At 37.4% G+C, this 25215-nt stretch overlaps 3 gene segments (V, D, J or C); all 3 read left to right on the top strand.

Annotated features, from left to right (window-relative positions):
• Positions 1–4507: 4507 nt before the first annotated feature.
• Positions 4508–4958, top strand: LOC115784413 (Ig heavy chain V region 914-like). The segment is given in 2 exon segments: positions 4508–4566; positions 4642–4958. Coding segments are annotated over 2 exon segments (366 nt in total).
• Positions 4959–9221: 4263 nt separating this feature from the next.
• On the top strand, positions 9222–15459 carry LOC115784414 (Ig heavy chain V region 914-like). The segment is given in 2 exon segments: positions 9222–9264; positions 15149–15459. Coding segments are annotated over 2 exon segments (354 nt in total).
• A 9165-nt stretch (positions 15460–24624) lies between these two features.
• LOC115784415 (Ig heavy chain V region 914-like) lies at positions 24625–25112 on the top strand. The segment is given in 2 exon segments: positions 24625–24713; positions 24802–25112. Coding segments are annotated over 2 exon segments (360 nt in total).
• The last annotated feature ends 103 nt before the right edge of the window (positions 25113–25215 follow it).

Raw genomic sequence — 25215 nt, forward strand, 5'->3', positions numbered from 1 at the left:
AACTTGTTTTGACCAGCCACATGTCCCATCTGAGCCTTTAATATTCACCTACAGTTAACAGTTGTTAAATGCAGGCCAATTAACAAAAGTGGTTAAATGTTTGATGGAATACCAAAAACTGAGCTGACTTGTCTTAGAGTTCCAGTTCAACCAGGACTGAGTATTTGTCTGTTTACTTCTATGAAAACTCAGTGAGGATTTGTATTACCCAACTATAAAAACAACCTCTAAATCTTACAAAAATCAACCTGAACCACCTCATTCACTGTCATTGTCATTCACAAGCAACTGGATGGCCTGGATCAGACGGGTTCCTGGGGAAGGACTGGAGTGGATATCAGCTGATACTAATGGTGGCAACAACTTTTCTAAGTCAGTCCAAGGTTTATTGTCTCCAGGGACGAGCAGCTGTAATCATACAAAACCATACAATACTTACCAGACATCCTCAAATTAATAATAACCAGCTTTTTTTTTTTTTTTTTTTTAGTTTCTAGTGACATTTCAGATTCAAAGGTGTAGTTTTGAGAAATAATTCACTTTCAACATTTGTATTACTTAGAATAGAGGCTCAATAAAAATATGTTACAATCACCGAAAGGTGGCAGTAAAACATATGAGCTGAGGTGAAAGCCTGAAATACACGTAAATATGTACACACTATAAAAGGAGCAGCTGCTACTGTGGTTTGTGACTTCCTGTTTCTGAAGTTTACAATAGCACATTTTTGCAGCTGTAAAGTTCTTAATGTTCATTAAGTGAAATATTTACAAAAATATATCCTGTCAACAGACTCACATAAATTAATAATGACATGGTGTAATGTGTCATGTTTTGCACATTACACCAAAACATGACACACACACACACACACACACACACACACACACACACACACACACACACACACACACATATATATATATATAAAATAAGATATTAAGTGTTCATTATTTTTGCATCTCATTTCCCATTTATTCATCTGTGATTTGCACATTGTCACACAGTTTCAGTTCTTCAAAGCTATTTTCCTACAGTATCAAGTTATACTGTTGTTCTCACACATCTGCAGGAACTGAAAACATTAAGGGTATTTATGCAAACAAGCAACAACAAACTTTCTGTTCATGTACTGCACTGTCATGGCTGATAGCACTCTAAATATGTTTATAAGTTATCTAATCAAAGAAAAAATATATTTTAGTTTTAAATAGTTTGTTTTGATTTCTTTGAATTTCATCACAAGTCCAATGAAGGAGGGTTCGTAGTAAATTTTGTAAATTTATTGTCTCCACTAAAAACTTTATATTACATTTAAATAACATATCCTTTGTTTCCTTGGGTGTCATTATGTGTCTTATGAAAAATCTGAAGTTAATCAGTAGCCTCCATTAGCAATATTATTATTTGCTAATGCGCAAAAAATTGGCACCTGTTTTAAAAAAATATTTTTTGTCACTATAATACATTTCCATATCATTAGCTTTTAGCAACAGTAATGTTAACTGTTACTTTATTACTGTAAATGCTGACACTATTTCAAAAATGCTGCAGTTGAGTGTGCAATGAAAAAAATAGGTTCAAGCTGAGGTGATCTGCAGATGTTATAGGTCTCATCCAGGGAAGTGAAGAGAAGTACTACAGAGAGGAGGTGAAACTTTTTGTAGATTGGTGCAGCAACAACAACTTGTTTCAGAATGTGGAAAAAAAAAACAAAGAACTGGTAATCGACTTCAGGAAGAAACGGCATGTGCATACCCCACTCTACATTAAGAACACTGCTGTGGAGATCGTTCCACACATCAAATTCCTTGGGGTCCACGTGGCAGACTATCTCACCTGGTCGCTGCACATCAACTCCACTGTCAAAAAGGCCCAACAGCACCTGCACTTCCTGCGCAGGTTAAAGAGAGCCCACCTTAACCCATCGATCCTCACTGCTTTCTACAGGGGCACCATTGAGAGTGTGCTCACCAGTAGCATCTCTCTGTGGCATGAAAGCAGCAAAAAAAATTATTGAGGTCACGCTGCCACCCATTGGAGATCTGGCAAAACAACGCCACCTATCGAGAGCAACAGGAATTATCAGAGACCCCACTGATCCCCGCCATGAACTGTTCTCTCTCCTACCCTCAGGCAGAAGATACCGCAGCCTGTCATGTAGAACAGTGATTATTCTGTTATCTCATTCTATTTCCTCATACATTTCTGCACAAATTGCAAAAGTTACACTTATATTTATATGGCAGTCCCTCTTTTTTTGACCTGGTTTTGACCTGGTTTTATTCTATTTTATTTTATGATTTTATGATTCAGCTGTTTTATATTGTGACCTAACATGCATCGTAATTTTGTTCTGCAGTGCATCATTGATGTTGCGTGGAATGACAATAAATATTATCTATCTATCTATCTATCTATCTATCTATCTATCTATCTATCTATCTATCTATCTATCTATCTATCTATCTATCTATCTATCTATCTATCTATCTATCTATCTATCTATCTATCTATCTATCTATCTATCTATCTATCTATCTATCTATCTATCTATCTATCTATCTATCTGTCTATCTGTCTATCTATGTGTGATCCCTTCTCTAGATAGAATAACAGAATCTATGCAAAGTCTCCTCTTGGGATAGTGCAGGTCAATATATATATATATATATATATATATATATATATATATGGTGGGTGATGACTCTGCTGCCCTTTGTCACTGATTCTTTTCACATTTTTTTATTGATCAACGTTCTAGGTGGAGCCAAGTGGCTCTTTGGTGGCCTCAGGATCTGACTTCTGCTTTTTGTGGATGATGTGGTCTGATTGGCCTCATCAGGTAATGGACTCAAGCTCATACTGGAGCAGTTCACAGTCATGTGTGAAGCAGTGGGAATGAGAATAATACTTCCAAGTCTCAGCCCATCGTATACAGCCGGAAAAGGACACAGCGCTGATTCCAAGTCAGAGACGAGTTGCTGCCCTGAGTGAAGGAGATTAAGTATTTTGGGGTCTTGTTCACAAATGAAGGGAGAGGGGAGAGTGAGACTGACAGATGAATTGATGCAATGTGTTCAGTGATGTGGAAACTGTTCTGGTCTGCTGTGGTGAAAAGACAGCTGAGCATAAAAACAAAGCTGTCACGAGGTAGTGACCGAAAGAATGAGGCTGCAGATAGTGTACAAGCAGCAGAAATGTGTTTTCTCTGAAGGTTGGCTGGCCTCTCCCTTAGAGACACGGTGAAAAGTTCAGGCATTTGGGAGGGACACAGAGTAGAGCTGTTACTCATCCATATCAAAAGGAGCCAGCTGAGGTGGTTTGGGGCACCTGATTAGGATGCCTCCTCCTGACCACAAGCATGTGCTGCCCTGAGTTTGGCCCAGGAAACACTGGAGAGATTTTTTTCTCTTGGCTGGCCTGGGAACACCTTGGTGTTTCAAAAATTATGGTAAACTTGTCCCCATGATATAGTCTTTTTTTTAGACTCAGCAGGCTATTTGAAGCTCTGAAACACATTAAGAAAAATAAATATATAAATATTGTGTCTGTGTCTGTTTTGCATTTTGAGATTAAACCAAAAAAAGTACAGCGTAAAGTTGAAATACTACAAAAATATTAAAATTTAAGTAATAAAAATGACATTTAAAGGCTACTGCTACAGTTGCTTGGCTTCCTAAAAATGCCAGACTGTGTTCATGAATTAGTGAAATTGTACTTCAGAATCAAATTTAATAACTAGGAAAGCATTTAACTTATTGCGCATAAACAGTGTAGTAACAAGTATTATGACTTTGATTAGATTGTGTTATGATACCAGGGCTAGTGGACTCTAATGCACGACCCAAGAAACCAATGACAATTTAACAGACTTTACTGTAAACTCAGGAACAGGATCATGAGGGACAGGCTGATCAAACACTGGTAAGGATTTTTTCAGGGACAGAGGGTAGAGATCTCATATGGGCCATCTACAAGAAGAGAACTGGGTCTTTTAGGAGGTATCTGCCAGAATGCTCTTATTGATGAAAGAAGGGCAGTGGTTGGAAGCAGTGGAGAGTTGGCAGGCAGGTACGTTCAAGTGTGTATAATTATCTTCTGTTGCTGGACACATGTAGAAAATGATTGGAGGTAAGCACACAGAGTGGAGCTGATTCTTCAGGGTTCCAGCCAAGCATGAACCGGAGATGTACTAAAAGAAAGAAGAGAGCACAATCACACAATGCAGATGAAGAGCTACAAGTTACATTCAATGAGCCAAATTGCACCACTGATGCAACAACAACCTAGCGAAGAATGGGAGCACCAGCCGGCCCTTAAAATCAGAGAAGTGATGAGTAGATGAGGAATAGGTGGATGTACATTATAACTAATATAAATTTACACATTTTAAGATTCAGCTCCTATCCAGCTGTTTCCTATGAGGAGGAGTAAATGCAAAACCTAGATGCAATCCAGCTCTTCATATCTGACTGCAGGGAGGATGACCAAAAACAGATGACAGGCAGTTCAACATGATGGACTTTAAGATGAGACTGCTGCTTTTAACAATGTGGTGGGCAGGTGAGAAAATATTCACAGTCTTTTACAATTTGACAGCTTACAGCTAGTGACAATTTTATTTATTTTTTTTAACAGGTACTCATGCCCAGACTTTAACAGAATCTGAATCAGTGGTTAAAAGGCCTGGAGAATCCCACACATTGACCTGTACAGCCTCTGGATTGACAATAAGCAGCAACTATATGGCATGGATCAGGCAGGCTCCTGGAAAAGGACTGGAGTGGATTGCCTGGCATGATAGTGGCAGTGGTAGCAGGAGATTCTACTCACAGTCAGTCACAGGCCGCTTCACTATCTCCAGAGACGACAGCAGGCAGCTGCTGCAGCTGCAGATGAACAGCCTGAAAACTGAAGATTCTGCTGTTTATTACTGTGCTCGAGATCCACAGTGACTGAAGCTGTTTTAGCAGCTGTACAAAATGGCATAGCTTATAAATGTTATGTGGCTTAGTTTACTTTTATATTGTAATATTGATAAATTTATACTTTTGAAAATGTGTTAATTCTTTGCCCTGCACAACTTCTCAAAATTAGCTAATCAGAAAAAGGCCAAATATTTATTTGATTAAAATGAGGCCAAAGAGAGCATCTGACGTTACAGTAGCTGTGCATTTCTGCATATTTAGAGACAACAATGTCTACCTTAACTAGAATATAACATAAGACATCTGGAGGACACCAAAAAACACCCCAATGTGACTTTTTATCTATTTCTCATCTGCTTTTAACTGTATTCAATCCCATATTTTGGCTGAGAAATTATAATGCTTTTATGGCATTGATTCTTGCCTCATACAGTATGTTGGCTGAAATCTGTGTTCTCAGCCAATGAGGGTCAAGGGGATCATCCTGATCTCATTTTCTCTTCTACCGGGTCTCCTCAGGGCTGTGTTTTTTCACCCCTTTTGTTTAATTTATACAGCAATGATTGTCACAGCCAGTATCCACAGCACCACATTTTAAAATTTGCTGATGACTCTGTTGCCTTTTCTTCCTCAGCAGTGATCACGGGCCTATGATCAGGGATTTCACTGACTTGTGTGAATCCACTTTTTTTTAAAGATAAGTGTTTCTAAAGCATAGGGGGTGGTCATTGATTTTATAAAAAACACTACAGTCACCTTTGGTTCCAAACACAATGTCTTTTTAAGCCACAGAAAAGGTGAGCGGATGGTTCCTACATGTGTAGTTCCCACTGTGAAGTGTGGAGGAGGAAGTGTGATGGTATGGGGCGGGGTGCCTTACTGGTGACACTGTTGGCGATTTATTCAAAATCCAAGGCACACTTAACCAGCATGGCTACCACAGCATTCTGCAGCAACATGCCATCCCATCTGGTTTGAGCTTAGTGGGACCATCATTTGTTTTTCAACAGGACAATGACCCCAAACACACCTCCAGGCTATATAAGTGTTATTTGACCAAGAAAGAAGGTGATGGAGTGCTGCATCAGATGGGCACGATCACAGACATTCAAATAACTCAAATTATCAAATTGCATAAATAAATGGAAACTATTTGCCATTCTCCTGCAAAATATTTGTGTGCATGCTTTTCTTTTTTTTTCTGGCTTTCGCACCAAAATAAGTAAGATTTCTATTTGAACAAAACTAGTGAACTTGTCTAATTTTTAAAACAGTAAAATTGTCTTCAAATTCTCTGTCTGCTGTAGTTTGCCCCCTTTTCCCCTTCATTAAACATGACAAACATCAGTAAACAGCTGAACAACGCTATGCAATCATATATTTCATGACATGATTACGAAACGTGTAGGTTATGTATTAGGCATGGATACTCTTTGTATGAAAAGACAAGTATTTTCAGCGGGTGTGATGCCTAAATGCCCCCCTTAAGAAAAGTTATGCCAGTAGCCATGTAATGTTTTCAGCGGTGCTATAATGTTAAGTGTTGTGGTTAATTTTGCACCCAACAATGTCAGGGATTTCACAAACACTGTTATTGCCTATCAGTCTGATACTGCAGGTCAGAGGAGAAGTGTGTGGCAGTAGTTTGGCTCTCAGCCCTGCACAAGTGCTAAGGGTGGGGCAAGACAGGAGCGTGTGCATGCCATGGATTGGATCGGGGCTACTACTCTACTGGTTCAACTTCTTTACTTAAGTTGTTGAGTTTTAAAAAATGAAACTCGCGTGTTCTTTAATGAAAATTGCAGGAGGCGCTCAATTAATTTCCAATTGCGTTTATTTTCCATCAAAAAAATGAAGTCAAATACAGAGCTCCAGACCAGACTACGTCTCCCTGACTGTTAATACAATCTCCACATTAGTTCACGAAGTCTGGTGCCCTCTCTGTCCCTGCATCCGGCTTTTACTGTTACACAAGTTATAAAAAGGGTGTGGGTGTATTTTCTTTTATTTTAAGGGGGGAGGGATGGAGGGTTCAATTAATCAGTGAGATTTCATATTTAGTGCTTTAATTGTTGCTAAAGTGATTTTAAAAACATACTCAATTTAAAGCTTGTGAAAACACATTTGAGACATTTGCTTGCTTACATTCATTCTAGTTCCTCCTATTAAGATGTGAGACTGAGTTAGCCTGGTTGTGTAATGTGAGGAGGAGTCAATGCAAAATGTACAAATCTTTCACCTATAAATATCTGACTGCAGGGAGCAGAAGACAGAGTTTAACATGATGGACTGCAGGACAGGACTGCTACTCTTAACTATCTGCTGGGCAGGTGAAGATCAGTTACTGTAGCTTCAGTGATCATTAAAATGTTGTGAAATAAAAATACCTGATTATTGTTCTGTTTTTACAGTTCATGGTCAGACTCTGACACAGTCTGAACCAGTTGTTAAAAATCCTGGAGAGTCTCACAGACTGACCTGCACCACCTCTGGACTGTCATTTAGTAGCTACTGGATGGCCTGGATCAGACAGGCTCCTGGGAAAGGACTGGAGTGGATTGCAACTGATGCTAATGGTGGCACCAACTATTACTCTCAGTCAGTCCGAGGCAGGTTCACCGTCTCCAGAGACAACAGCAGAGAGCAGCTGTTTCTGCAGATGAGCAGCCTGAAGACTGAAGATTCTGCTGTTTATTATTGTGCTCGACACTCACAGTGACTGACTTTAGTTAAGCAGCTGAACAAAATCCTACAGTGCTCATCAGACATCTTTAGCTTATGTGTTTTAAATCCTCATCTAAAGAAAATTATAATAAAATATAATATTGATATTTGCATTTGTTTTGGAACCACTCCTGTTGCTTTGGCAAGTGCATTATATTTTTGAGAGACAATCTACAATGATTTTGACACATTTAAGATACAAATCATGTTTCTCTTTCAACGTCATTGAAGCCAATCTGCTCATATCAAAGTGATGAGTGATCAGGCCCTATCTTATCTCAAAGACCTCATAGTACCATATCACCCCAACAGAGCACTTTGCTCTCAGACTGCTGGCTTACTTGTGGTTCCTAGGATACTGAAGAGTAGAATGGGAGGCAGAGCCTTCAGCTTTCAGGCGCCTCTTCTGTGGAACCAGCTCCCAGCTTGGATTCGGGAGACAGACACCCTCTCTATTTTTAAGATTAGGCTTAAAATTTTATTTTTTGATCAAGCTTATAGTTAGGGCTGGATCAGGTGACCCTGAACCATCCCTTAGTTATGCTGCTATAGGCCTAGGCTGCTGGGGGGTTTCCATAATGCACTGTTTCTTTTCATTCACCTTATTTACTTTGTTTATACTCCACTCTGCATTTAATCATTAATTGTTATTAATCTCTGGCTCTCTTCCACAGCATGTCTTTTTTCTCTCCCCTCAGCCCAACCGGTCGCGGCAGATGACTGCCCCTCCCTGAGCCTGGTTCTGCTGGAGGTTTCTTCCTGTTAAAAGGGAGTTTTTCCTTTCCACTGTTGCCAAGTGCTTGCTCATAGGGGGTCATTTTGACTGTTGGGTTTTCTCTGTATTATTGTAGGGTCTTTACCCACAATACAAAGCGCCTTGAGGCGACTGTTTGTTGTGATTTGGCGCTATATAAATAAAATTGAATTTAATTTAATTGATAATTTGTAAGAAGATAGATTTTCTTGTGATCTGCACTCCTAAAATATATTTTTTGGCTTGTTGAAATGAATTTGGCTTTTACATTTGGTCCCTGATTCTAATACATAATAATGGTAAACACTGGAGCTTCAAGACCAGTTTCATAAATTTCCTCTGTATTTTCAGTGATATGTTTTTTCACATCAGCCAGCTAAAATAGTGGATAGCTCATAATCAGACAAATTAATAACTGTTACAAAAAACCCTTAAAATTTCTTTATGACTTTAAATATTTGAAACTGCTTAATGTCTTTGAACTCATACACATACTTTATGAATAATTTCTGAAGTTATTTCCTTATATTTATTGAAACATCATAGTATTTTTGACATTTTTTACTACAAATTATAATTGAAAGACTGAAACATATTGAACTCATTTTCAGCCAGTGTTTGAACAATGAAATTAAAAACTGCAGTTTGGATTAACAGTTTCTGCTTCATTGATTGTTTGAGAGGATGACATCACCATTAGCATCATGTAAATGTCTTTGTTCTTTCATTAATATGCAAACAGCTGCTTCTCATAAGAAAGGGACGTGTGAGATGACAGAAGAAGTCACATCAGGTCGGCTTCAGTATCAACCATGTTCTCTGCAGCTCTGATACTGCTGTTTGTTGCTGGATCCTGTGAGGAATTTTCAACTGATTCAAACAAATAAATTGAACAGGATCATGAATACTTAGCTCAAATATTGATATGTTGTTGACTTCTGTTTTTACAGGTGTGTACAGTATTGATCTCATCCAGCCAGACTCAACGGTTGTGCAGCCTGGACAGTCTTTGACCATCACCTGTCAGGTCTCTGGTTATTCTTTGACTGATGGCAACTATGCAACAGGTTGGATCAGACAGTGTGGAAGAAAACCGATGGACTGGATTTTTGATCAGTGGGGAGGAAGCAGTGGCAGCTTTTATCAAAATGATGCTTTGAAGAACAAGTTCAGCTACAGCAGAGACATGTCTGCTGGAACTGTGACAATAACAGGACAAACTCTGCAGCCTGAGGACACAGCTGTTTATTACTGTGTGCGTTGCACCACAGTGATGCAAACCACCAAGAGTCCTGTACAAATACTGAACAACCAGCAACACTCAACCACACATAGTACAGTACATCAAGTTACTTCTTTACAGAGATGTTATATAGCCTTTAAAATGTATTTTACTTGAGACTAGGGTTTAATCCCGAGATCCGGGATTCCCGGGAAATGCGATCAGAACCATTTCCCGTTTCCCGGGAAACGTTAGACGGGAAACCGGGAAAAAAGTCGCGCGCGTCGATTTGACTTTCAGAAAGAAAAGAAAGCTTCAGAATGTTAAATTTAAGGAAATGTTGAGAGAAGGGTTCGTTTAATGCGAAAAGCATTACTCTTCATTTCAGGCATGTTCAGCCTCCGTTTAAGGCTTCAGCTTCATCTCAAGCGTTTTAATAGAGGTATTACACAGTTGTGCTTTTTTCCTCTTTAATTTGTTGAAATCGTAGGCAATGTGTTTACCCTAAGGTATTTTGTATTATATAATTTTATATTATTATATATTGTTATATTGCATTATATAGCCTATAAAATATGCCTGCCCTGAACAATAAAGAAATATCTGTTTAACTTCGAGTGTTTCTTTTCCTCGTTTGCAGCCGCTTACTAACAATCATGAATTAGGATACGGGCCTAATGTGTGAAGAAATTATCATGAAATAGATTGCTTTAACATATTTCGCTTTTAAAATGGAGTTGAGTAAAATGTATATTTTTTTAGGCTATAAGGATTGGCCAGTTTTTCAATAGACGATTCACAGCGAACCTACTTTAACCCTCAGACACGGTGTTATAAATTTGCTGTTGCCAGAATGGCAATGACCAAGTCGTAGTGCATTACTCAAGGCCCTGTGTTATGCCATATTATAGTGTAGTACGGTAGTTAACTTTTCAATGACTATTACAGCGTTCCACTGGTGGAGATATAGCCCAACAGATGTCGCCACGACAGCGTGGCTGAGCCTTTATCAATGCTGTGGAGATGAACCGTATTGTTTTGCACCAGCAGTTGTAAAATATCTTGGTATAATTCCATGTACAATGGAGGAATATTCGAATTATATTTGTTAAGGGAGTGTTGAGGAACGATACAACACCGCATAGCTCGAGCACTCGAATGTCCAGATGTAGGTTTTATTGCATTAATCAAGCCGACGTTACCCCCTACTGGGCATAACAGGACATAGCTGGAAAGCTACCTCTACAATATCAGAATAGGTTAAGGCCGACACAGGCTACAGAAGGCCTAATTAAAATAAAAAAATAAATAAACTTTTTCCCGGGATTCCCGGGAAATGGCTCTTCATTTCCCGGGATTTGATCCATGTCATTTTCGGGAAAAATATTAAACCCTACTTGAGACCTACATCAGTATAAAGAAATAAAGGCTTTGAGACTGAACCCTCTCTCAGGAAAATGACACATCAGAGCAGCCTCTGTCTCTGAATAATGATAATCCCTGTTAAAGCAACAATGAGGAGCAAACTATAAATCTGAACAGATAATTTTAATATTTTGTATTTAACTATATATATTTTTTGAGACCTACAATAGTATAAAATAGCAGAGTGAACCCTCTCTACAAAGAAATGACATGTTTTCATTTTGTATTTTTCCATGTCTCTAACAAACCCTGCTAAAACAACAGCAATAATGTTAATAATGTTAATATTTGTTATTTCATAAGGAACATAACCTTAAAACTATTTTAGTTGAATCCATGGAAGAAAGCTCACTCAAACATAAAGGAAACCTTTCCTGAATTTCCTAAAGTGCTGTTTGTGGGAGTCATTCAGGTCACTTGATGTAGTCCAAGTGTGACGACTGAAGTGTTTTTGGTCTCTGTTCAGTTTTTTGGAAGCTTCCAGCAAAGTTTGTTCCCACGTCCACAGTTTAGAGGAAAACCATTAGTGCACTACATCATGTCTGCATTTTCCCCTCTAAAAGTATTCTAACAGCAGAGGCTCCAGTAGAGGGAGGTCTATGCAAACTCATCCTTCTTTATAAACACACCAACAGTAACAGAGAAAACACACAGACTGCTGCATTTTTTTCAAGCTCCAGAAAGAATTTTTATAAACTGTACTTCGTGTGTTTAAAGTATGGATAATTATCTAAAATAAATAGTGCATTAAAAAAGAGACAAAAAAATCACTACTGATTGTAGTAGCTTAAACATGATGCTGATATTTCTCATACTTCACTTAAACTGTGCTGCAGTTTAAGAGAACAAGGTCACCACAGAGTCATTTAAGAAATCACATAAAGCACTAACAAACTTTGGCAAATGACTCCTGTTAACAGTGTGTTACAGTTGATAGCAGTTCTAAAACTGAAAGAAAATTGAGTTTGCAACAGACCTTCAGAGCTTAATGACTTTCATGATGTAAAATAACTATAACTAGAGTGCTACTTTCACATGTAATCATTACCAGTAAACAATAAATATTTATTTTCAAAATTAAGCAAATACTAGAATAATAGAGCGTCAACCTCATGATGCTGTGCTTAAAAAATGTAAATTTGATATTCAATTGAAAACATAAACCTAAACTGAGCTGACCTTTTTTCAGTGTTCTGTATAAAAACATTTTTTATCACTATAACAAACAGCAGTATTGATTCTTTTTTAAAGCATTTGTTTGAGGAGAGAAAGTTCAGTAAATCCCAGTGAGAACAAAAGCGGGACTGGGACTGAAAAACTACCAGTTTTTATATTAGCAAATACCGTTTATGTCTTTTGTACAGATTATTAGACATGATAGCAAAAATAGAATATTGATGATATTGTATGCTGCTATCTGTTTCCTAAAATACCAAATGATTCCTGTAGAGGGAGGTCTATGCAAAGCTTTGCTCCTTTATAAACACGTCATTTTGCTAATTGTCATTTAGTTTGTTACAGAACACCTTGGACACTTTTTAACCAGACAAACATTCGGATTATAAAGTGTTCTAAGTTATGGAATATATAATTTCTTTGAGTTTGTTCTTTTGCATTTTTCTCCAAGGTAAGAAAATAATATATTCTTTAAAACGTGAAAACAACTCTCATTCATTATGATCACATTTTTTTCTTTTGCTTGCAGGAGTTCAGAGTGAGGTCAAACTGGAGCAGTCTCCCTCTGAGGTGAAGAGACCTGGAGAGAGAGTGAAGATATCATGTATTATATCTGGTTATAGCCTGACAAGCTACAATATTGGCTGGATACGACAGAGGCCGGGGAGAGGTCTGGAGTGGATTGGGTGGATGAGCACAGGAAGAAACTCTGCTAGCTATGCCAGTTCTTTTCAAAGTGGTTTCACCATGACTGAAGAAGACTCCAGCAGCAGACAGTACCTCGAGATCAGCAGCCTGACTGCAGAAGATTCTGCTGTTTACTTCTGTGCCCGACAAAGCACAGTGACTGAAAACAGAAGAACAGCTGTACAAAAACCTCGAGTAGCCATGTGACCTTAATGACTTTTTTTCTGCACATATGAATGAACTTTTCATTGTCATTTCAGCTGTTAACTTATTGCCACTGTGTAAGCCATATATTAGAGTTCATCAGTAACTTCATCTGGAGGAGAAAGGTGAAATGCTCAGAATCAAAATACAGTAATAAGTCAAAGTTGCACAAATTGGACTTTCGCTCTAGTCGGATGGCTTCTGCAGTCCCGATTTTTCCTAACCTTAATTCCAATAAAATCCTCAACTATATCAAATCATTACAAGTCAAATTTTTCGATACCTCAGATGAAAAATCTGGTGACATTGTAATACATTTCCAATTAAATGTGATTGTATAACTCGGATGAGTTTAGCACTAAAGCCCTCCTCAGCTCCCATCACGCCCACTGAAGCAAATTTAGGGATGAAGCAGAAAGCCATTGCTGTGAAATTCACTATTAGACCCCTAAACTGTATATAACTATGAAGAACTTTGAAGAATTGGATTTTATCCGACTTCAGCATAAGACAGATTTTTTACAAGTCGGATGAAATTCCATGGGTCATTTCAATCCGATTTAGGCGATGTTTACTGAATATTTAAAACACTGGTTCAACATGAGAAGTTGAGATGTCCATAGAGCAGCTTTACTGAGAGAACATGATGCTTTTCTTCTTTAAGTTGTTTGTTCATAGAGAACCAGGAACCTGAAAGTCCTCCTGGAGAGTCACACGTACTGACTTCTGCAGCCATTGATACGTCCTTTTTATAATCTGACTTTCCAGCTTTGATAAACTTACAGCATATTTTTTTGGCTTTAAACTTGTGTCCAACTTTATTATGTTTTGCTATTACAGTTTTTAGTCACAGTGTTTTCACTAAATGATTAGCTACTATTCTCAGAAACTATTGCACACACCAATGCTCACACTCATGCACCCAAACTGTTTTACCATAAAAATTTTCAAAACACTGTTATCATAAAAACTGTTTCATGAAAGCTTTTCAGACTGCTGCTGTATTTTTTGGATGGGATTTTAGATTCTATATTTTAGATAATTTTATTTATTGTATATCTATTTCACTGAGAGACACCAACACATAATTAAGTGGGTCACCTCTATTGATATTACGGCACATACTACTCTCAGTCAGTCCAGGGTCAGTTTACTAGAGGCAACAGCAAAACACCACTTATTTTCATTGTGTTTATAAGTTAAAAATAATAGAAGAACTAGGTGTGTGAGGTATGTGGACAAAACACTGAACTGTAAGTGGTGCTCACAGAAGGAGTCATTTCACGTTGCCTTATACTGGAAAGTAAAGACCTGATCAGAGAGAGAACTCAGCTGATGCTCTCTGAGCAAACGCTTGTTGATGGTAAGGAGGAAGAACTCCTTTAAACAGGAAAAGACCTCCAGGGAAAAACAGGCTCACCATTATCTTCTGTTACCAGTTGGGGTTAGGAGAGGGAAAGAGTATAATTTTTATGTTTTATTGTATGATTTTTATTTACTGTAAAACCCAAAGGAGAGCATTATATTAACTAACAATGGAAGTTCAAACTCAAAACGTAGTTGTTGTTCTGCAGTGAAAAAGACAAGAATACACACTAACTTTTCAGCCCAACATAAAACAAAGATTTGCTTTGATCTCTTTTTGAGGAGTCAAGTATAAATGCTGGAAAACTAAAAAAAACAACTTTTAGATAAACATAATTTAAACAAGCCTTAATTAACTTTCATTCTTCCATCATAAATTTCCACCTCACTGTATCTGAATGTCAGGCTGAACCTAATCACACACCTCTGGTAGGAGGAGTCAATGCAAAAGCATGAATAACTTCTACATCTTTATATTTGAAGGTGGAGATGATGACAGAGAGCAGTGGACTCACAGGTTAACATGATGAACTGTAGGACAGGACTCCTGTTTTTAACTCTCTGCTTGGCAGGTGAAGAGTTTCTTTGATGATGATCTAAAATATTTTGGTAAGTGCTTGTAAGTTGTGCATGTTACTGATTTTGTATTTATCTTGACAGGTGTTAAAGGTCAGACTCTGACAGAATCTGAACCAGCAGTTAAACGACCTGGAGATTCTCACAGATTGACCTGCACAGTCTCTGGATTCTCACTCAGCAGCTACTGGATGCACTGGATCAGACAGGCTCCTGGAAAAGGACTGGAGTGGATCGCTGCTGATGGTGGTGGTGGTAGCAAATACTACTCTCAGTCAGTTCAAGGCCGGTTTACCATCTCCAGAGACAACAGCAGACAGCAGCTGTATCTGCAGATGAGCAGCCTGAAGACTGAAGATTCTGCTGTTTATTATTGTGCTCGAGACTCACAGTGACTGATCTTAGTTAAGCAGCTGTACAAAATCCTGCAGGTCTTATTAGATCCACTCAGTCATAACTTGTACTGTCAGTTTAGAGATTTTTCTTTTCCAATAGAGAAAAATATATATTTAAAAATTACAGACTATTTTATAAGATGCTGGATAATTACCTTCACTAAAGAGTGCATGAGAAATGTAACATTAAATATATACTGAATCTGGCAGCACACCAGGTCATCACGTGTCTCCCAACTTGTAAAAAAAGAGAACAAAGTTACACCAGATTTATTAATTAATTCACATGAAGAGAGATTAACTAAATTACTAAAAAAAAAGAAAAATACTCTAAAGATCTTTTTTTTCTCATTTAAAGTTGGAATAAATAACTTGTTCATTTACAGGGTTTCAGAGCTCAGTAACATCCATGAATTAGACAGACTATTGAACTATTACTGCTATTGTTAATTTGTAAATGCTTCATAGTGAACTTTTCGTTTCCCAAAATCAAGCAAATACTGTTAATATAACTGAGTAACGTCTGTCTGTTGATGAGAAGACTGTACAGCTTTCATTATTTCAGCTCATACATATTAGATCCTGTGATGAGATTATTGGCTTCACATTAACAAACACAACAGAAACAGAAAATTCTCTGGTACCTCTTTTTGTAGTTATGTTAAAATTAAATGCAGTGTTACCATCAGTGACTTGTTTCACTGTCATTACAATTGTATCAATCAAATTAAAATATCCTCTGTGCATTTTCCAAGCATATTTTCATTACTTTGAATAACAGACTCCTTGATTGGCTCCTGTTAGATCCATTTCCAATGATGGTTCATGTATTTGATTGTATGCAAACTCTTTGTCTTCCTGAGTTATTTGGCTTTAAGAACCTGACAGACTGCAGAGGCTCTGACTGTGTCAAATGACTTTTAGCAAAAACAATGTTTTCTCCAGCTCTGTTTCTGCTCTTAGCAGCTGGCTGTGAGTGTCTTTGTCTCTGTCTCTGCATTTTTTGGTTGTCATATATTTTGATAAGTTGCCACAATACATTTCCTTTTTCAACAGGTGTGAAGTGTGAGCAGCTGACACAACCAGCCTCTGTGACAGTACAGCCAGGTCAAAGTCTGACCATCACCTGTCAGGTCTCTTATTCTGTGAGCAGCTATTGGACGCACTGGATCAGACAGCCTGCAGGAAAAGGACTGGAGTGGATTGGAGTAGCACGTTCTGGAGACACAACATATTATAAAGATTCACTCAGAAACAAGTTCAGCATTTCCACAGACGCTTCCAGCAACAGAGTGACCCTAAATGGACAGAATGCGCAGACTGAAGACAGTGCTGAGTATTACTGTGCCAGAGAGACACAGTAACACAAACCATCAGCAGAACTGAACAAAAACCCTTCAGTGCCTGAACAGTTGTAACATGAAGCCACCACAGGAGGAGCTCTTGGACCACTGTTGCTGTAAATGCCAGTTTACTGTGAAAACGATAAACTGTATAGTTTGCACTGACATGATGAATTGATACTAAAATTAATTGATTAATTGATTAATTGGAAGGATCATTTCCATTTGACTGACATTTTTTAAAAATTGCTGTAAATGTGAATTCTGACAACATAAACATGTTTTATGTTTTGACATTTCCAAAAAGAAAACTTTACAGCAGTATGGGTTACAGCAACCTTTACACTAAGATAAAAATAATCAATATTTTTTTTTTTTTTTTACAAATAAAACAGTTTTTATTTCTCCAGGGTTACACAGTTTATACTGAATATATTACCAAAATCATATCCAACAATGTTCTCATCCAGGGCATCAAATAATGTTATTTTGTCAGACATGTCATCACAGTCAGCATGATTGGATCCCACTTTGTAAAAGTTCTCTTTTAGGTGGGTGTCTGGGTGATGGCAGCTTTTTTACTCATGGCTTTTAGACACATAACACTATTCAGTTTTAAAATATTGAGGTTTGAGCCAAAATGCAGCCCTTCAAAACATGAACTCACACATTGAAAAATGACCTTTGTTGAAAGGACCCAAGCACATAACAGCATGTAGCAGAGTATAATCCACATTCCTAATCATTAGTCTAAAGACAGACCACAGTCATAAATAGATTATCAGTTAGTGCAGCAAATAATCCAAAAAGAAGGAACAGGCTAAAGATAAAGTCCAGGGATCATTTGGAAGACTGTACTGTACATGAGGTATACAACAAACAAGACAACAAGGAATACTAGGAGATGGCTGGAAGACTTAAATCCAAGGAGAGAAGATGATTTGGCACATTGGAGCTGAAAGGACATCCTTGCTTATGCATCAGTTTAAAGCAAATTTAATTAAACACAATGTGTATCACATCTGCTCTATTTAATAACAGCTGTCAGAAAATTATAATTGTGTTCAATGCAAGTATTATTTAGGCTTATTTTAAATCAATTTATAATGTGGGTTTAATGTGGTGAGGTCATACTTTACAAGTAGATATATAAAAATAAACAGATAGCCAACCAGCTCTCTGCTACTGAGTTGGATATTGCCTACTGAGGCAAGTGACTTGGAAGTATGTGGGTGTCAGCCAGAATAAAAGCTGTTCCAATTCTCCAAATACTGAGCAAAGCAGCTTCAGTGCTTCCTTTAAAACCTCAGCTGGTATACTGTAGGATACACTGGCTCCATCATTTATGAAAGGAAAGGAGAAAATGCTGCCCCATAATTCATTGTGACAGACCATTCGACCATTTATGAAGACAATCGCGCTAATGAACAAAGTTTAATGTAAATGTAAATGTTAACGTAATGGTAGTTTCCATTTCATGCCATAACCTGCTGATATATTTTTAGTTAACAACAGTTTGTTAAATACACAGCTGAACTTTGAACATCACTGCTGTAATAAAAAAATAATAATCTGTGCTGAGCTGTTGCCTTAGTTATTAGTAATGTCCTTTGCTGTATTGGAGCCTATTGGAGCCTTTAGAATGATCATAAACATCTTATTTTCTTTTATCAGCAAAAGATACAAGAAAATAAGATTCATTTTACATTCAACTGAGATGCGAGGCTTAGTTAAAGTCAGTCAGTTGTATAATGTGAGGAGGAGTCAATGCAAAACTTGCATATCTTCCACCTATAAACAGCTGACTGCAGGGAGCATGACAGAGCAGAAGACACAGAGTTTAACATGATGGACTGCAGGACAGGACTGCTGCTCTTAACTATCTGCTGGGCAGATGAAGATCAGTTACTGTAGCTTCAGTTATCATTAAAATGTTGTGAAATAAAAATATATGATTATTCTTCTGTTTTTACAGTTCATGGTCAGTCTCTGACACAGTCTGAACCAGTTGTTAAAAAACCTGGAGAGTCTCACAGACTGACCTGCACCACCTCTGGACTGTCATTTAGTAGCTACTGGATGCACTGGATCAGACAGGCTCCTGGGAAAGGACTGGAGTGGATTGCAGTTGATGCTAATGGTGGCACCAACTATTACTCTCAGTCAGTCCGAGGCAAGTTCACCGTCTCCAGAGACAACAGCAGAGGGCAGCTGTTTCTGCAGATGAGCAGCCTGAAGACTGAAGATTCTGCTGTTCATTATTGTGCTCGACACTCACAGTGACTGACTTTAGTTAAGCAGCTGAAAAAAATCCTACAGTGCTCATCAGACATCTTTAGCTTATATGTTTTAAATTCTCATCTAAAGAAAATTATAATAAAAATGATTTTCTTTAATTTTACTTTTGTTCTGGAACCACTTCTGTTGCTTTTGCAAGTGTGTTATATTTTTGAGCAACAATCTACAGTGGTTTGTATGATTAGAGCTTTTTCAAGGCCATTAAAGCCAATCTAACCTTCATTTGCTCATATCAAAATGATGATCTTTGATAATTTGTGAGAAGTTAGATTTTCTGGTGTTCTGCAGTCCTATTTGAAAATATATTTTTGCCTTGTCAGAATGAATTTTGCTTTTACAGTTGGTCCCTGATTCTAATACATAATAATGGTAATCACTGGAGCTTCAAGACCTGTTTCATATATTTCCTCTGTATTTTCGGTGATATGTTTTTATACATCAGCCAGCTAAACCAGCAATAGCTCATTATAATCACACAAATTAATTATTAAAAAAAAATCTCTATGACTTTAAATATTTGAAACTGCTTAATGCCTTTTAATTCATTTCATTTCCGTATATATATTGAAACATCATAGTATTTTTTTTTACATTTTTTTACTTTTTGGTGTGATATGAGACTGAACCAGCCTCCTTCTGAGGTCAAAAGACCTGGAGAAACTGTGAAGATTTCACAGTTTCTCATTCACACTCACACCTATTTAGAATGAACTTAACCTATCCATGTGGGAGAGGAAGCCACATAATGAGGAATCAGAGCTGGGCATAAACACTGTTTTTTGAGTATAAAATGTAGCTTGGGAAAATATTGCTTCTTTGGAAATCATTTGATTCTGAAGAGATTCATATTTGTGCAGTAAATCTCAGCATCAACAGTTACACAAAACAGTGTTGAGGAGCAGAGACTGACAACACTACATTTTTTAATGTTTAGAAATACTCTTCATGGCTTATGTGGATTTATATAAAGAGATGATTAGCTATAACAACAAAAATAGATTATTCATGATATTGTCTACTACCAGCTGCTACATAAAGAAGTGCTGTAACTGAGTTTTTTAATTTTAAAATCCTCCTTTAGAGGGCGGTCTACACAGCGTTTTGATCCTTATAAACACATCATCACAATTCTCATGATTTACTGGACTTTAATCGTCGTTGTTTGTTTTCAGGGTGAGAAAATTATTTCTTCTTTAAAATCCTTCATTTAAGTCTGATAGATGATGATCACATTTTGTTTTTTTTTATAAGGGAAAAACTTCTTCTGAGTTGAAAAGACCTGGAGAGAACATGAAGATGTCATGTATCCTATCTGGGTATAGCCCAACTAGCCACAATATTTACTGGATACGACAGAGGCCAGGGAGAGCTCTGGAGTGGATTGGTTTGATGGACACAGGCTTAAACTGTGCGAAGTATGCCGGTTCTTTTCAAAGTCATTTCGTCATGACTGATGAAAACTTGTGCAGCAGACAGAACCTCGAGAGCCTGACAGCAGATCATTCTACTGTTTACTTTAGTGCAACAGTCAAACGTCAAGTAGCCATGTGACCTTAATATGTACAAGGGAACTTTGATGCCTCCATATATAATTTTCCTGTAAACAGGTGAGAAAATATCCATTACTGAGCAATTATTTCAGTATTAAGTAAGTAATAAATTGACACTGTAAAAAAACAACAGTTGACCTTTGTCTGGAAAAATGAGCAAGCTGAAAATTATTCACAGTAACTTTGAATAACTGAGTGACTTTAATTTCATTGTTTTGATACCTTAAGTGTAAGTGAGGATTTTCTTCTTTATCAGATTTTTAGCAGAAGCAGAAATCAGTATTCTCACATATTCACTTTTACAATCTCTGGAATAATCTGGAATAATACAGCATCATCCTTATGATGATGTGCTTAAAAAGTGTGAACTTGATATTCAATTATCAAGTTCACAATATTCAAAGTAACTTTTTTCAGTGTTCCATACTAAAAAGGGAATGTGTTGTTTTTATCACTTTAACAAACAGCAGTATTAGTTCTTTTTTTAAGCATTTGTTTGAGGAGAGAAAGTTCAGTAAATCCCAGTGAGAACAGTTACAGAATACAAAAAGTGGGACTGGGACTGAAAAAACTACCAGTTTTTATATTTGCAAATACTGTTTATGTTTTTTGTACAGATTATTTGATGTGAACAGCAAAAATAGAATATTGATGATACTGTATCCTGCTATCTGTTTCCTAAAATACTGAAAAGAAAAAAAAATCCTGTAGAGGGAGGTCTATGCAAAGCTTTGCTCCTTTATAAACACGTCATTGCTAATTCTCATTTAGTTTGTTACAGAACACCTTGGACACGTTTTAACCAGACAAACATTCGGATTATAAAGTGTTCTAAGTTATGGAATATATAATTTCTTTGAGTTTGTTCTTTTGCATTTTTCTCCAAGGTAAGAAAATAATATATTCTTTAAAATGTGAAAACAACTCTCATTCATTATGATCACATTTCTTTTTTCTTTTGCTTGCAGGAGTTCAGAGTGAGGTCAAACTGGAGCAGTCTCCCTCTGAGGTGAAGAGACCTGGAGAGAGAGTGAAGATGTCATGTATAATATCTGGTTATAGCCCAACAAGCTACAATATTCACTGGATACGACAGAGGCCGGGGAGAGGTCTGGAGTGGATTGGGAGGATGAGCACAGGCTCAAACTCTGCTAGCTATGGCAGTTCTTTTCAAAGTGGTTTCATCATGACTGAAGAAGACTCCAGCAGCAGACAGTACCTCGAGATCAGCAGCCTGACTGCAGAAGATTCTGCTGTTTACTTCTGTGCCCGTGAAAGCACAGTGACTGAAAACAGAAGAACAGCTGTACAAAAACCTCAAATAGCCATGTGACCTTTATGACTTTTGCAATTTTCTGCACAAACAAAAGAACTCTGATGAATCCATGGTTCATTTTACTGTAGATGAACAAGAAAATATTCATTACTCAAGTTGTTATTTCAGTATTAATCATTAATCCTAAATTGACACTGTAAAAAGCAACCATGAATTTTATCTGGAAAGATAAACAAGGTGAAAATCAATAAACTCAGTTTGATTGAATTTTATTTTTATAGCACCAAATCACAACAACATTTGACTCAAGGTGTTTTATATTGTAAGGTAATGACTCTACAACAATAAGTAACATATTCATTTTGAGTAGCCAGGTGACATTTAAACAGTGTTTTATTGTTTTAATGAGTGCAAATACTGATTTTATTCTTTGTCAGGTATTTAACCGAAGCAGGAACCATACTGACTTTTTTAGTAGCTAATGAATGAGTAGAGACACTGGATCAGACTGTTGGGTGTAATTTTAGTGGTTCCCAATTAAAACCAAAGTTTCCAAAAAAATCACTGGGATGAGCAAGTTCCGGTGCAGGCTGTTTATTAGACATATTGATAACACAACACACAGACAAAAACCAAAACACAGACAGTAACATAGTTAAGACTAAGATACACACACACACACACACACACACACACACACACACACACACACACACACACACACACACACACACACACACACACACACACACACACATAGAGAAGAAGAGAGAAGTGAAAAGAGAAACAAAGAGATGGAGAAACATGCAGAGACAGGAAGACAAGAAGAAAAAGATGGGAAAGGGAAGAGCAAAAAGTAAGAGAGCGAGACAAAGAGCGGGCCAACGTTTATATCTTAAAGATGTTAACTGTCCACTTGCCTTTGACCCCTCCAAATTTACATAAAGTCTCAACCCCTGAAACTTGAACCCCAACCAATCATCTGTTGAGGCTCTGCCAACTTTCGTCACACGTGTGCTAAAGAAACATCGTCACCAGAGTAACTCAATGGTTTTCAAGAGCTCTGAAAGGTTGATCTTCTTTCAATTAACACCTCTCTGACAATCCCCACTTAGCTAGAATTTATCCCCTGCTAATCTATGTTACAAAAACACAGGTGAGTGTGCAGAACTCCACTTTTGGAGCCTACTTTTCAGAAGAGTTCCTAAAATATAACATGAGGTTACAAAAGTGAACCAGAGATGTTCCTGCAGCCCAACAAGGCCTCAAGCATATATGAGTATTAGATATAACAGGCCTTACCTTTACCCCAGTAACCTTAAAGCACACAGTGTTCATTAATACATGATATAAAATAGTGACAGTAAATACCAATATACTGCAAAAAGTGATAACAATTTCCAACATGACAGGATATTGCAAAACGATTGAAGTAGATTCTGACTTACTGGCACATAATGTACTTTAGTTCTGGACAGAATTGAACACTGAGTTGTTGAATGAGTTGTTTGAGTTGCTCCAACACTCCAACAGGTCAACACCACAGTGAAACTACATGATATCCTTGCTTTGAGTAGTAAAAATGTGACACAATAAAAATAAACCTATCCTGTGAGCAAAGTGTGACAAGAAACATGTTTCTAAGCAGCGATGTGACAGATTAACTGACAAATCAATACACTGTAAACAGAAGACCACAGATTAAAAAAAGCAAAATTTAAGACATAAAACTGATCTGTCCATTTTCTAATGTGACTTTGGAGATCTTAATAATTAAGATTTTAAAGGCTTCAGTTTCCAACATATTTCATATTGTAGCATCTGTTCATCTCAGAAGATAATATAAGACTTACTTTGCAGAAGACAACATAATCATAAGCTAATGCTTGATCCATCTTATTCTCTTGGATTTGGCAACCTGGAGTGGGTTACAGTAGTATTGATGCAAACATCAAGGATTTGCTTAAAGTTCAGTTTCAGTTTAGACTCTGTTACTGATCAGAAACCACAGTAACACAAACGTAGCTGACCCCAGTATAAACCCCATTCACTTTCTGAACACTTGTTGCACAAGTGACATACTGAACTGTAAGTGGTGCTCACAGAAGGAGTCATTTCAAGTGGCCTTAGATTGGAAAGTAAAGACACGATCAGAGAGAGAACTCAGCTGATGCTCTCTGAGCAAACGCTTGTTGATGGTAAGGAGGAAGAACTCCTTTAAACAGGAAAAGACCTCCAGGGAAAACCAGGCTCACCATCATCTGCTGTGACCAGTTGGGGTTAGGAGAGGGAAAGAGTATAATTTTTATGTTTTATTGTATGATTTTTATTTACTGTAAAACCCAAAGGAGAGCATTATATTAACTAACAATGGAATTTCAAACTCAAAACGTAGTTGTTGTTCTGCAGTGACCAAAGAAAAAAGGAAAAAAGACAAGAATACACACTACCTTTTCAGCCCAACATTAAACAAAGATTTGCTTTGATCTCTTTTTGAGGAGTCAAGTATAAATGCTGGAAAATTCAAAAACAGCATTTTAAATAAACATAATTTTAACAAGCCTTAATTAACTTTCATTTTTTCATCATAAATTTCCACCTCACTGTATCTGAATGTCAGGCTGAACCTAATCACACACCTCTGGTAGGAGGAGTCAATGCAAAAGCATGAATAGCTTCTACATCTTTATATTTGAAGGTGGAGATGATGACAGAGAGCAGTGGACTCACAGGTTAACATGATGAACTGTAGGACAGGACTCCTGTTTGTAACTCTCTGCTTGGCAGGTGAAGAGTTTCTTTGATGATGATCTAAAATATTTTGGTAAGTGCTTGTAAGTTGTGCATGTTATTGATTTTGTATTTATCTTGACAGGTGTTAAAGGTCAGACTCTGACAGAATCTGAACCAGCAGTTAAACGACCTGGAGATTCTCACAGATTGACCTGCACGACCTCTGGATTCTCACTCAGCAGCTACTGGATGCACTGGATCAGACAGGCTCCTGGAAAAGGACTGGAGTGGATCGCTGCTGATGGTGGTGGTGGTAGCAAATACTACTCTCAGTCAGTTCAAGGCCGGTTTACCATCTCCAGAGACAACAGCAAAGAGCAGGTGTATCTGCAGATGAGCAGCCTGAAGACTGAAGATTCTGCTGTTTATTATTGTGCTCGAGACTCACAGTGACTGATCTTAGTTAAGCAGCTGTACAAAATCCTGCAGGTCTTATTAGATCCACTCAGTCATAACTTGTACTGTCAGTTTAGAGATTTTTCTTTTCCAATAGAGA

This window comes from Archocentrus centrarchus, chromosome 8 (assembly GCF_007364275.1).
Source record: "Archocentrus centrarchus isolate MPI-CPG fArcCen1 chromosome 8, fArcCen1, whole genome shotgun sequence".
Taxonomy (NCBI): domain Eukaryota; kingdom Metazoa; phylum Chordata; class Actinopteri; order Cichliformes; family Cichlidae; genus Archocentrus; species Archocentrus centrarchus.